A 12,518-nucleotide genomic window follows, 5' to 3' on the forward strand; every position below is an offset into this window, starting at 1 on the left:
GGAGTGCTTTGTAGCTTGTCACAGCAGTACAGTGTGAGAGGGAGTCCAAGCTGGTGGGTCAGGGGGCTCAGTGGTACCCCAGTTCCAGGTGGAGAGCCCAGGAAGAACCCGTCACACATAGATCCTATGGCATGGGCAACCCTGGTATGGAAGGCATAACACGGAGCACAAGAGCTCCTGACATCACAAGGGGAGAATGGGGGACAGTGGTATAGGGGGAGGGAGGAATGGAGGACACACATCCCCTGGAATGTGGCAGAGGGGGCAATGAAGGGGCATACAGAGCCTCTGTAATTGGGAGGGAGAATGGGAGACGCTGGAATGGAGGGAATGGGATAGGGTGCAAACAGAACCCCTGGCATGGGGTAGGTGGAAGTGGGTTACAAGGAGTCCCTGAAATAGAGGAGGAAGTTAGGGTAGCATAAAGGGACCTTGTGGTGGGGAATGGAAGAATGCAAGGAGCCCCAATGTGTGCCATGAGCTCAGCCTATAGAAGCAACAAATTGTGCAGCCCTCTAGTTTATGTACACCTATTACAATAAGAGTTCTAACTAGTGATGAAATAAGGGATTTCTTCTAGGTATTGGACTGAGACCACCAACTCATTTCACATAGGCCACTCACCAACCATTAGATAGTACCAAACGTCAGACACCCAAAAGGTGAAAGGTTATATTTATACATATATCATTATCAGCTCTCTCAGCCAGCCCATCCTCCTGAAATGTTGTATGTATTGTCACCTTAAAAGCAGCCTCCACATGCAGCACAACTGGCTCCACAGAGTGCTCGATTTTACAATGCAGGTTATGGCTGGCATATCCAGGTTTGCTTCCAGTAAAATTCAATTCAAATTCACAGAATTCATTGGCTTCTAGAAAAGAAAAATTCAGTTTCTTCATAATCATCATCTTTCCCCTCCTCCCCACTTTACACGGCTAAATCCCCAAAGCCTTTGAACGTCAATGGGAAGACTCCCATTGACTTCCATCTGCTTTGGATCAGGCCCTAATTTCACAAACGTGTTGACAACATCACACTCTACCATTTCTTTCTTAATGTAACACTCAACAATTTAAATATTTCTACTAATAATTATTTACAAAGCACAGAAACTTTACCTAACACTCCAGTATAAGGTTCAACTTCAACTATATCATGTGCACTGATTTTTCCCCATGTATATTTGATGGATGATTTGCTGTTATTCCACATCTAAAACAATTGAAAAATTAATGAGCTAAATAATGCACTTTATGCTTTCACGGGAGTCTGCAAAATGCCAATATGTTGTCAATAGTGCTGCCTTAGAAACAAGGTATTTCAGTGTTTGCACTGTTTCAATTTTATCTTCAACAGTGAACTCATGTCAAAACCATTCTACTATAAACATGCTAAGATCAGTTTTAGGATGTGACAGGTCTATCTAGTTATTTGCATGGCCTGTATCACCATAGTACTTGAACCCCTTCCCTGAAATGAATCAAGAACAAACAAAAAACATAAAACCCAAGAGTTTAAAGCAACATTGACGGTTAAAGTTAAATCCAGAAAAATGTGGCTAACCAAAGCTACTGTTAGAATACAGCAATATATGCGCTCCCATTACGCCCATGAAGCCTAGTTACATGCACTGAACAACAACATAAAGGTAGAAGCAAACAAACCTTAAATGTTTTTTTTACATTTACGCCAATAAAGTTTTCTCCAGGGATGATAATGATATAGGGTTCCAAAAGGAGTTGAAATGGTTCCGTTGAACCTTTAACTTCTATTTCCAGTGCAATCACATCATCTGTTTTGGATTCTGAATTTCCAAGCATCACCTGCTTTTCTGAGCTGTGTGAGGAAATCATTAGAATTACTGAGCAGATTTTGCATTTATATATGATCTGATCTAGTGTGATATAGGGGGTTTGATTTGCCTTTAACTTACACTGAAGTGAATCAGCTGTAACTTTACTGAAGCCATGAAATAAAACTGGAATGACAGGAGAATCAGACCCAGGGTATCTAGTGGTTAGAATAGGACACTGGGAGTCAAGACTCCAGTGACCTATTGCCTGGTCTGCTACCATATTGCCTTTTGATAATGGGAAAATGCTTAGATTCAAATTTTTAAATTGTGTGTCTCCATATTGGGGTGTTTTAGACACCTAAGATCAGGTTCCCCACTCAGTTATATCCAGAATAAATCTGTTGGCTTCTGAATATACACCAGTGTAATTAAAAGCAGAATTTGACCTCTAGGATGTGACCTTCAGAAGTATTGAGCACTCTTAGCTCCCAGTGACTTCAGCTGAAGTTGAAGGTGCTCACCACCTCTGAACATCAGGTGTCTAAAACTGGACACTTAAAAATCAAAGCTCCTAAAATTACAGGCCACTTGTGGAATTGTGGGCCTGTAATGTGCCTCAGCTAAAAATCATGATAACAACATTACTTTCCTTATGGAGATGTTGTGAGAATTAATATTCGTAAAGCACTTTGAGCTCCACAGATGAAAAGCGCAGTACAAATACAGAGGGTTACTGATGGGTGAGAGCAGCGTGCACTACAGTTAAACTTTACTACTGCCAATTCCCATAACAGGTCTCTTTTGCAACTGCTCATAACCTTCTCAAGCAAACTGAGTCTGAAAGGAAGTTTTCCATGACAGGCCTCAACCCTGGCAATAAATATTTTTTGGCTGATCTTTTTTTGAATGATACAAATGTGGAAAATATAATCGTCCTTCCTTCTACATGAAACGAGTTTAGTCATCCCAGTTCAATTTCTACTGAGCAGGTATCCATATCACAAAGACCACTATGACAACTGGTAATAATTGGCAAACTTGTTGGTAGTCTCAGCAGAAAGGCCACGGAATTAATGGGCATGGAGACTGAATTACCTCTTGCCCACATAGGTGGTCCCTCTGGGAAGTACTAAAGCATGTGGGAAAGCTTGCAATGATGCTGTCTGCTATCTATTCTGTGGATAAATTATGTAGCGTTGTCGATCCAGGACCATTCACAAGCATTACAATCACTACAGAAATAAACCACCACCAATAAACTTAATGCTAATAATTTAATTACACTATTATGTGTCTGTTGCATGTCACTACTGCTTCTCAGCTTACCTAGGTGGCTCTGGGATGTCCCTCAGTACAATTTGAATCACACTGTGATAATCTTTCAGCTATATGAAAGAGGACATAATTTAAATCATTTATGCTGAGGTATCCATCTCCCCCCCCCCTGCAATCAAGAACATTTAAAATGGGGAAAAGTGGATGCAAAATAATCTATAATTAAAAGTTAAAGGACTACAACTATATTGCATGGTTACAAGAAAAATACTCGTTACAGTAGAACCTCAGAATTAGGAACAGCTTGGGAATGGAGGCTGTTCGTAATTCTGAAATGTTCATAACTCTGAACAAAGCGTTATGGTTGTTCTTTCAAAAGTGTATAACTGAACATTGGACTTAATATAGCTTTGAAACTTTACTATGCAGAAGAAAAATGCTGCTTTTAACCATCTTAAATGAAACAAGCACAGAAACAGTTTCCTTACCTTGTCAAATCTTTTTTTTAAACTTTCCCTTTATTTTTTTAGTAGTGTATATTTAATACAGTACTGTACTGTATTTACTTTTTTTTTTTTAGGTTTCTGCTGCTGCCTGATTGCATACGTCCAGTTCCAAATGAGGTGTGTGTGGTTGACCAGTCAGTTTGTAACTTTGGTGTTCGTAACTCTGAGGTTCTACTGTAATTCAGACTTTTTCCTTTAATTTGCCCTAGTATATTACATACTGTAGACAAATATCTGCGAGATTTCCCTAAATCAAGAATAAAATTACTTTAATGCCTTAACAGCTGAAGTATTTGTCTATCCATCCCACTAATATAAAAATTCAGAGGTCATCAAACTCCAAACTGTGCTTGAAAAAGAGGCACTGTTGTACCCGTTGGCAGTACTAAATTTAAAGATGGCTCTTCTTTTATGCTAATAGTGTGAAGGAATGACATACAGTCGGACCTTAATACTGTAATGTGTTACAAAGAGCTCACTTATTTATAAATACCAGTAATCTGAATAATGCAATATGTGTCATTTTATGTTTTCACTAATGAAACATTTATTAATTCAGTTTTCTATTAACCTGTATTAAGATCTTTCTTAAACCACTCCTGTTTCGGCAGTTATGTGACCCTAATCACCCTCAACTCTGTAATCTGTTTGGATCAAGTCTTTTTAAATACACTAACCCAATTCTGCTCTGATGCCACTGTAAATCTCAAGCATCTCAGATGAAGTTAATGGAGCTGAATCAGTATAAAACTGAGATCAGAATCAGGCTCGATATTTTGCAACCAAAACATATTTTCCTTTAATAACGCTGTAGATTTTTAATACTATGTATCCCAGCATCACAACAGTTGATTAAACTTAATTCAAAAATCTCTACAGCAAGGTTTTTATGACTTGCATAAAAATACACAGCTGGAATTTATAGGAAATAAGAAATCTTGACCCGTACCTCCTGCGGAGCATAAGTGAGAATAAACTCGTGATCAGTGTGGGGCTGCAGAATTCCCAGGTTAGGATTTATAGAGAAAGCTGACTCTACATCTAGATGGTACTTGACCTTTGCAAGGTCCCCAGTTTCTTCAGGCATTAATGGTTGCAGATTAGGCTTCATTATCTGCCAGTAGAAAGGAAGTTCCACATGACTGGAAATAGATTAATAAACAGAAAAAGACTATAATACCAAATATTTAGATAGATTTTTTTCTGTAAGATCATAGTATAAAATTGTACCACAGTCCACAATATCCTTTTCCTTAAAGATCATAAGAAAATCTCTACTAGTCACAAAACTGATAGAGTTGTGTAGGAAGATTGTTACAGTATAAAAATACAAGGAAGCTGCGATAAACTATATAACTATTGAAAAGCTATTAGCACAAGATGTGGACAAACTGGAGAGAGACCAGAGGAGAGCAAAAAAAATCGTAAAAGGTTTAGAAAACTTGACCTATGAGGAAACGTTAAAAAACTGGCCATGTTGAGTCCTGAGAAAAGAAAACTGAGAAGGGACCTGATAACAGTCTTCAGATATGTTAAGGGCTGTTATAAAGAGGACTGTGATCAATAGTTCTCCATGTCCATTGAAGGTACGACAAGAAGTAATGAGCTTAATCTGCTGCAAGGGAGATTTAGGTTAGATATTAGGAAAAACTTTTAAACTATAAGAATAATTAAGAGCTAGAATAGGTTAGTAAAGGAGGTTGTGGAATCTCCATCATTGGAGGCTTTTAAGAACAGGTTAGACAAACACCTACCGGGGTGGTCTGAGTATACTTAATCCTGCCTCAGCACAGGAGGATGGATTAAATGACATTTTAAGATCCTTTCCACCCCTACATTTCTATGATTCTAGCCTTCTTAACCTATAATGTAGTGCAGCATTTAGGTAACAGAAGTAGCCTTTGCTGACATCAAACTTTTCCCTTTCTGGAATTTCATCCAAAGCCCACTGAAATCAATGGAAACACTCCCATTGACTTCAGTGGGTTTGGACTGTACTGCTAGCTATTATGTAGGTAGGTTTCTATATTTAATTGTAAAATGAGGTCAGGCTTAGACTCTTGACATGTAAGTAAATGATTATGCATTGTTAGCCAGTCATGCCACTTAACTAGAAAACAGTCAATAAGAATGCTTGCTTAATTGAGTTGCTTCATGGGGAATTTTGTGTAATTTAATAGGCTTTAAAATCCACTTCACTGTGACATCTAAAACCTCACACTACACAATAGGTATGGCAGGAAGCTGATATTCTAATTTCTGTGTGCAAATGAGGTGAAACTAAAAGAACAAGTGCAATTTTTATACTGCCTGGTATGACAGAAACTATAAAACTATTCTTGATAGTCACCTGTTTACTACTGCATTGTATGCAAGTTTGTTTCACAAAGTACAGGTTTGTTTCATACAAATGCTTTACAATAAAAGTGTAGTGACCATGCCAGTGCAATTAAAATGTACAGAAAATGTGATGCTGGATCCTCAACAGGCGGGAATCACAATAGCAATGGAGCTCCGCCAATTTACCCTAGTTGAGAATCTGACCCGTCGTTTATAAATCCAAACACAATTCTCTGTCACTTTTCATTTTGCTGTATACAGTTTCCATGTCAGGTTCTGCACTCCAGTGAAGTCAATACAGTCAGTAAGGATTTATATTAATGTAATCAAGGTAAGTATCTGGCCCATTGATGCTTTGGTTATCTGCAAACCTCTAACTTCAGTTATCAGAGATATTGAACTTATTGTTAATTATATTGTTAATTATTATTAGTGTTACAGCAAAGCCCAGTGGTCTCAATCAGGATCAGGGTACCATTGTACTAGGCACAATATAAATGCACTTTAAGATGTGGTCCTTATCCCAAAGAGAGTTTATAATTTAATCTATTAGATTTAGGTGTTCCCACTAAGGGCATTTTGTCCCCAACTCCCCCATTTACAAATCTTCTGGGGCTGGAGGGATACAGTATAAAGAGCTGAAAATGTATCAAAATATGGCAGCAGATCAGCCATTCAGTCAGGAGTGTGATCTGTGGCTGCCTTTAGCACTCTGATATATGTATATTGTGCCCATGGCTGCTATTGCAAACAAGAATAACATTTATCCATATTGCTGATTAATTGCATGAATATTTCCCCAACCCAGGGGATTCTTGCTGTCCCAGTCTAACAGAAGAGTGTAGCACATATTAGGTCATAAAACAACACTCTACAGTCCTAACGTGCTATTATATTACTAGCAGCTACGTACGTAGAGTTTCTTATAAGGAGTTTCTTCTCTGTTGTTGCATGTGGATTTTGAGGGTCAAAACGTATGAGGTGCTGTGCTGCTATGTCTGTAGGCTCACCAGGGGCTGGGTGGCTTTCTCCACCAGTGACAGATAAAAGCTCTAAAGCTATCAGCTGTCCACTTCCTGCAAGAAAATAAATATGAATCGCTGTTTACCATATGGCAGTTAAGTTTATTCACACTGCTTGCTTATTCATGACCATACCTATAGCAATGGACACTACTGATAAATCTGGGTTTTCCTCAGCCTTCTGCGCTCCAACGTGCTAAGACTACAGTACCTTCATGATATCATTTCACTGCCAATCTACACCAATATATACAGATAGTTTCCTTATGTATTTAACACATTTTGGGGTTGCAAGGCCAGCTCATCAGCTAGTATAAACAGATATGATTTGATGTAAACTGGCATAGTTCCACTGAAGTCAATTGAGCTATGAGAATTCAATTGAGAATCTGACCCCCAATCTTTATCACAGAAAATAACCAATTAAAAAAAAGAGTTGTATATTAACAACTACAGCAAACAGTAAAAACCTTTGCACTGCTGCAAATTTTTCAATAAAATTATTAGGAAGCCTGGAAATTATATATAATTTCTTAAGTATTTACAAGTCCTTGGTAAGAAAAGCATTTAGGTTAAAAATCAAAAGGTTAAATTAGCAAGCATAACACAATTGCCTACATAGCTTAAGACTGGGTATGCCACAACACGTTTCAAACCCAAATGCATGTCTTTCCCACAAAAACTGGAATTTTACAATTTGTCACCGTATATTCTTGATATCATAAATATCAAATCTTGAGTCAATGCAAAATGGTATAAGGCCAATGAAATGAATCACACATTATTTTAAGTTTTCTCCCTTGCTAATTCCCCTCATTGGCCACCTAATTCATACTGAGAAAGTAGGGCAATCAGCTAGTTATCTTGGATGCCTGTAAAACAAACACCAGAAGCTTTGAAACAAGCAGGAAGAATTGGAAGTCCTGGCACGGTCAAGGAACTATGATGTGATTGGAATAACAGAGACTTGATGGGGTAAATCACATGACTGGAGCACTATCATGGATGGGTATAAACTATTCAGGAAGGACAGGAAGAGGAGAAAGGGTGGAGAAGTTGCACTCTATGTAAGAGAGCAGTATGATTGCTCAGAGCTCCAGTATGAAACTGGAGAAAAGCCTGTTGAGAGTCTTTGGATTAAGTTTCGAGGTGAGAGCAACAAGGATGATGTCATGGTGGGTATCTACTACAGACCACCAGACCAGGAGGATGAGGTAGGCAAGGCTTTCTTCGGACAACTAACAGAAGTTTCCAGATCACAGGCCCTGGTTGTCATGGGGGACTTATAATCACCCTGACATCTGCTGGGAGAGCAATACAGCAGTGCACAGAAAATCCAGGAAGTTTTGGGAGAGTGTTGGGGACAACTTCCTGGTGCAACTACTGGAGACCCTGAACTTCAGAAAAGCAGACTTTGACTCCCTCAGGGAACTGATGGGCAGGATCCCTGGGAGGCTAATATGAGGAGGAAAGGAAGCCAGGAGAGCAGGCTATATTTTAAAGAAGCCTTATTGAGGACACAGGAACAAACCATCCTGAGGTGCAGAAAAAATAGCAAATATGGCAGGCGACCAGCTTGGCTTAACAGAGAAATCTTTGGTGAGCTTAAACATAAAAAGGACACTTACAAGAAGTGGAAACCTAGACAGATGACTAGGGAGGAGTATACAAATATTGCTCAAGCATGCAGGGGCGTAATCAGAAAGGCCAAAGCACAATTCGAGTTGCAGCTAGCAAGGGATGTGAAGGGTAACAAGAAGGGTTTCTACAGGTATGTTAGTAACAAGAAGTTGGTCAAGGAAAGTGTGGGACCCTTACTGAATGGGGGAGGCAACCTAGTGACAGATGATGTGGGAAAAGCTGAAGTACTCAATGCTTTTTTTTGCCTCAGTCTTCACAGACAAGGTCAGCTCCCAGACTGCTGCACTGGGCTGCACAGTATGGCGAGGAGGTGAGCAGCCCTCAGTGGTGAAAGAACAGGTTAAGAACTATATAGAAAAGCTGGACATGCACAAGTCCATGGGGCCAGATGCAACGCATCCGAGGGTGCCGAGGGAGCTGGCTGATGTGATTGCAGAGCCATTGGCCATTATTTCTAAAACTCGTGGGAATCATGAGAGGTCCCGGACGATTGGAAAAAAGCAAATATATTGCCCATCTTTGAAAAAGGAGAATCCGGGGAACTATAGACTGGTCAGCCTCACCTCAGTTCCCAGAAAAAATCATGCAGCAAGTCCTCAAGGAATCCATTTTGAAGCACTTGGAGGAGAGGAAGATGATCAGAAACAGTCAACATGGATTCACCAAGGGCAAGTCATGCCTGACCAACCTGATTGCCTTCTATGATGAGATAACTGGCTCTGTGGATATGGGGAAAGCGGTGGATGTGGTATACCTTGACTTTAGCAAAGCTTTTGATACGGTCTCCCATAGTATTCTTGCCAGCAAGTTAAAAAAGTATGGATTGGATGAATGGACTATAAGGTGGATAGAAAGCTGGCTAGATCGTTGGGCTCAATGGGTAGTGATCAACGGCTCGATGTCTAGTTGGCAGCCAGTATCAAGGGAAGTGCCCCAGGGGGTGGTCCTTTTCAACATCTTCATTAATGATCTAGATGATGGGATGGATTGCACCCTCAGAAAGTTTGCAGATGACACTAAGCTGGGGGGAGAGGTAGATATGCTGGAGGGTAGGGATAGGGTCCAGAGTGACCTAGACAAATTGGAGGATTGGGCCAAAAGAAATCTGATGAGGTTCAACAAGGACAAGTGCAGAGTCCTGCACTTAGGACGAAAGAATCCCATGCACTGCTACAGACTGGGGACCGACTGGCTAAGCGGCAGTTCTGCAGAAAAGGATCTGGGGATTACAGCGGATGAGAAGCTGGATATGAGACAGTAGTGTGCTCTTGTTGCCAAGAAGGCTAACAGCATATTGGGCTGCATTAGTACGAGCATTGCCAGCAGATCGAGGGAAGTGATTATTCCCCTCTATTCGGCACTGGTAAAGCCACATCTGGAGTATTGCGTCCAGTTTTGGGCCCCCCACTACAGAAATGATGTGGACAAATTGGAGCGAGTGTAGCGTAGGGCATCTAAAATGATTAGGGGGCTGGGGCACATGACTTATGAGGAGAGGCTGAGGGAACTGGGCTTATTTAGTCTGCAGAAGAGAAGACTGAGGGGGGATTTGGTAGCAGCCTTCAACTACCTGAAGGGGGGGTGCCAAAGAGGATGGAGCTCGGCTGTTCTCAGTGGTGGCAGATGACAGAACAAGAAGCAATGGTCTCAAGTTACAGTGGGGGAGGTCTAGTTGGACATTAGGAAACACTATTTCACTAGGAGGGTGGTGAAGCACTGGAAAGGGTTACCTAGGGAGGTGGCGGAATCTCCATCCTTAAAGGTTTTTAAGGCCCGACTTGACAAAGCCCTGGCTGGGATGATTTAGTTGGGGTTGGTCCTGCTTTGAGCAGGGGGTTAGACTAGATGACCTCCTGAGGTCTCTTCCAACCCTAATCTTCTATGATTCATTATAGGACTTTCTCACATAGTTTAAAGGCCAGCATCATGCATCAAGTTAAGAGGTATGTTTCTAGTGCAGTTGGGATTCCAAATGTTTCATTTAGTAGAATAATGTAACAATAATAACATACATTGAACATTGACGTTAACATCTTCAAAATGCTTTGCAAACACTGATTAATCCATTGATTTAAAAATGTTTAAAACACCTTGTACTTTCCGCTTTATACAATATCTCAAAACACATTAGAAACAAACCTGTAACTGTGATGTCATTGATCTGGCAATTATCACAAACAATAGTGAATGTCTGCTTCAGGTTTTCAGGAGACGAGGGGGAAAACAGTATCTAAAAGAGACGATTGCACACAGTGAAATAGCAGTGCCCATAATTAATTTCATACAATTCTTAGACTTCTATACAGAGATGTTCATTACAAAAAAACTCTAGCGATCAATTAATCAATTATAAAACCTTACATATGTCATAAAAAGTCTTTAATGTTCAGAGTCTGCTCTCAGTTACTTTGAGGTAAATCAAGAGTAGGCCTTCTGAATTCACTGGTGTTCCACCAATGTAACTGAGGGCAGAATCAAGTCTTAAATATGGGATAAATATACTGCAAAAGAGTGTGGATAGCATGTAGAGATCATTATCAACGTTATTCATCCATCCCTATGCATCCTTCAACCAATCAGCACTCTGCAGAAGATCTCTGTGTAATCTGGATCTGAGAAAATGGGAAAGGACAGCAAAGAAAGCAGTACAGATCAGCAAGATCTACACATTAATTGGAGTGTCCCTCTTCAAAAAGAGCACAACTGGCATCCAAAATGGAGCATAAGCATCTGCAGGCATGCAACAAAGGAATTTATGCAGGCATGCAACAAAGGAATTTATGCAGGCATGCAACAAAGGAATTTATGCTCCAAAAGGAAAGAGGAGGAGAGATTGCCCTTCCTTCCCAAGGAAATCTGTGAAGGAAAGTGCTTTCTTGGATTTGACTCTCTCCATTACAGTAAGGGATGTACTCCTGTGATCTCAAACTGTTGTTGTCTCTGGCTTCACACAGGATCCCTTGATTAGGGTCAGACTGGGCTTGTCCCCTGGACATGTGAGCAGAGCTGGAAGGGCACAGGAGCCTTCTCCCCTTACAAGCACCTATAATTGCAGTCTCTATGCTCTCAAATGCTACTCACTAGCACCTCCTGGAGTACAAGCCTCCCCAAAGGCATAGAAAGGTGATAGGGCCATGGCACCACTCCCCTCACCACTGTCCACATACGTGAAAGAAAGGAGTGTACACTACAGCCTCCTAATGGGTGGCTTAGTGAGTGCATTCTTCCTATGCATGGGAGACCTCCAAGAGGCATGTATGTACATGTATATGTACAGGTGATATACAAAAAATTATAAATATGGGCTGGAAATACGTTCTTAAAATGTGTTTGGCAAGTAAGGCTTAAATCATCCTGCCCTAGACAAAGGAATATGGTTGCACCTGCTTGAATGTGTCTCCAACGTAAACTGAGCAAAGAGAAAGCCTACAGAAGTATATTTACATAAAAGATAAACAAAGCCATCAAATTAACGAGTGGGGGCGATAACCATTTAACTATCATGATGGTGGTGGAGACTATAAAAATTAATGTGGCGTCAACTCCATGGTGGATGCAGGAGGGCTTCTTGACTTTGAAAACAAAGATAAACTTTGAGGATATAGGCAGAGAGAAAAAGCCAATTTCTCACACTTCACCTGAGGAGACAAAGAAATCAAGAGCTTGAGCTCTGTTGGATCCTGGCTAAAGACTGGCCAGCCATGCTGAAAGACCAGCTGTGGTGAGAAATCTACTTTGAACAGAAGACTCTAGTTTGTTGAGTTAGGTTTTAGTCTTAGAAGCGTATTTTTACTTTTGTTTATTTGTAACCATTTCTATCTCAATTCCTTACTTGGTATCACTTAAATATCTGTTCTTCGTTAATATATAATCTTCTTTTATTACACAAACATCAAAGTGCAGTGTTTCAAACTGAAGAGTAAAATCCTCAGCCAA

At 40.3% G+C, this 12,518-nt stretch overlaps 1 protein-coding gene across 6 annotated transcripts in view; it reads right to left on the reverse strand.

Annotated features, from left to right (window-relative positions):
- Positions 1-12,518, reverse strand: part of DLEC1 (DLEC1 cilia and flagella associated protein) — a 54,008-nt gene that overhangs the window by 26,459 nt on the left and 15,031 nt on the right. For 5 of the 6 annotated variants that reach the window (XR_012157651.1, XM_073334707.1, XM_073334706.1 and 2 more), the window contains 7 exons: positions 10,722-10,812; positions 6,833-6,995; positions 4,529-4,721; positions 3,125-3,183; positions 1,668-1,839; positions 1,122-1,215; positions 744-874 (listed from right to left, as the gene is read on the reverse strand). Coding sequence is in view for 5 of the 6 variants with exons in the window: in XM_073334707.1 (XP_073190808.1) it covers positions 744-874; positions 1,122-1,215; positions 1,668-1,839; positions 3,125-3,183; positions 4,529-4,721; positions 6,833-6,995; positions 10,722-10,812 (903 nt within the window). In the remaining variant the exon portion in view is untranslated. The remainder of the gene's footprint in view (positions 1-743; positions 875-1,121; positions 1,216-1,667; positions 1,840-3,124; positions 3,184-4,528; positions 4,722-6,832; positions 6,996-10,721; positions 10,813-12,518) is intronic. The other variant, XM_073334708.1, reaches the window with a different exon arrangement.

Source organism: Lepidochelys kempii, chromosome 2 (genome assembly GCF_965140285.1).
Source record: "Lepidochelys kempii isolate rLepKem1 chromosome 2, rLepKem1.hap1, whole genome shotgun sequence".
In the NCBI taxonomy this organism is placed as follows: domain Eukaryota; kingdom Metazoa; phylum Chordata; order Testudines; family Cheloniidae; genus Lepidochelys; species Lepidochelys kempii.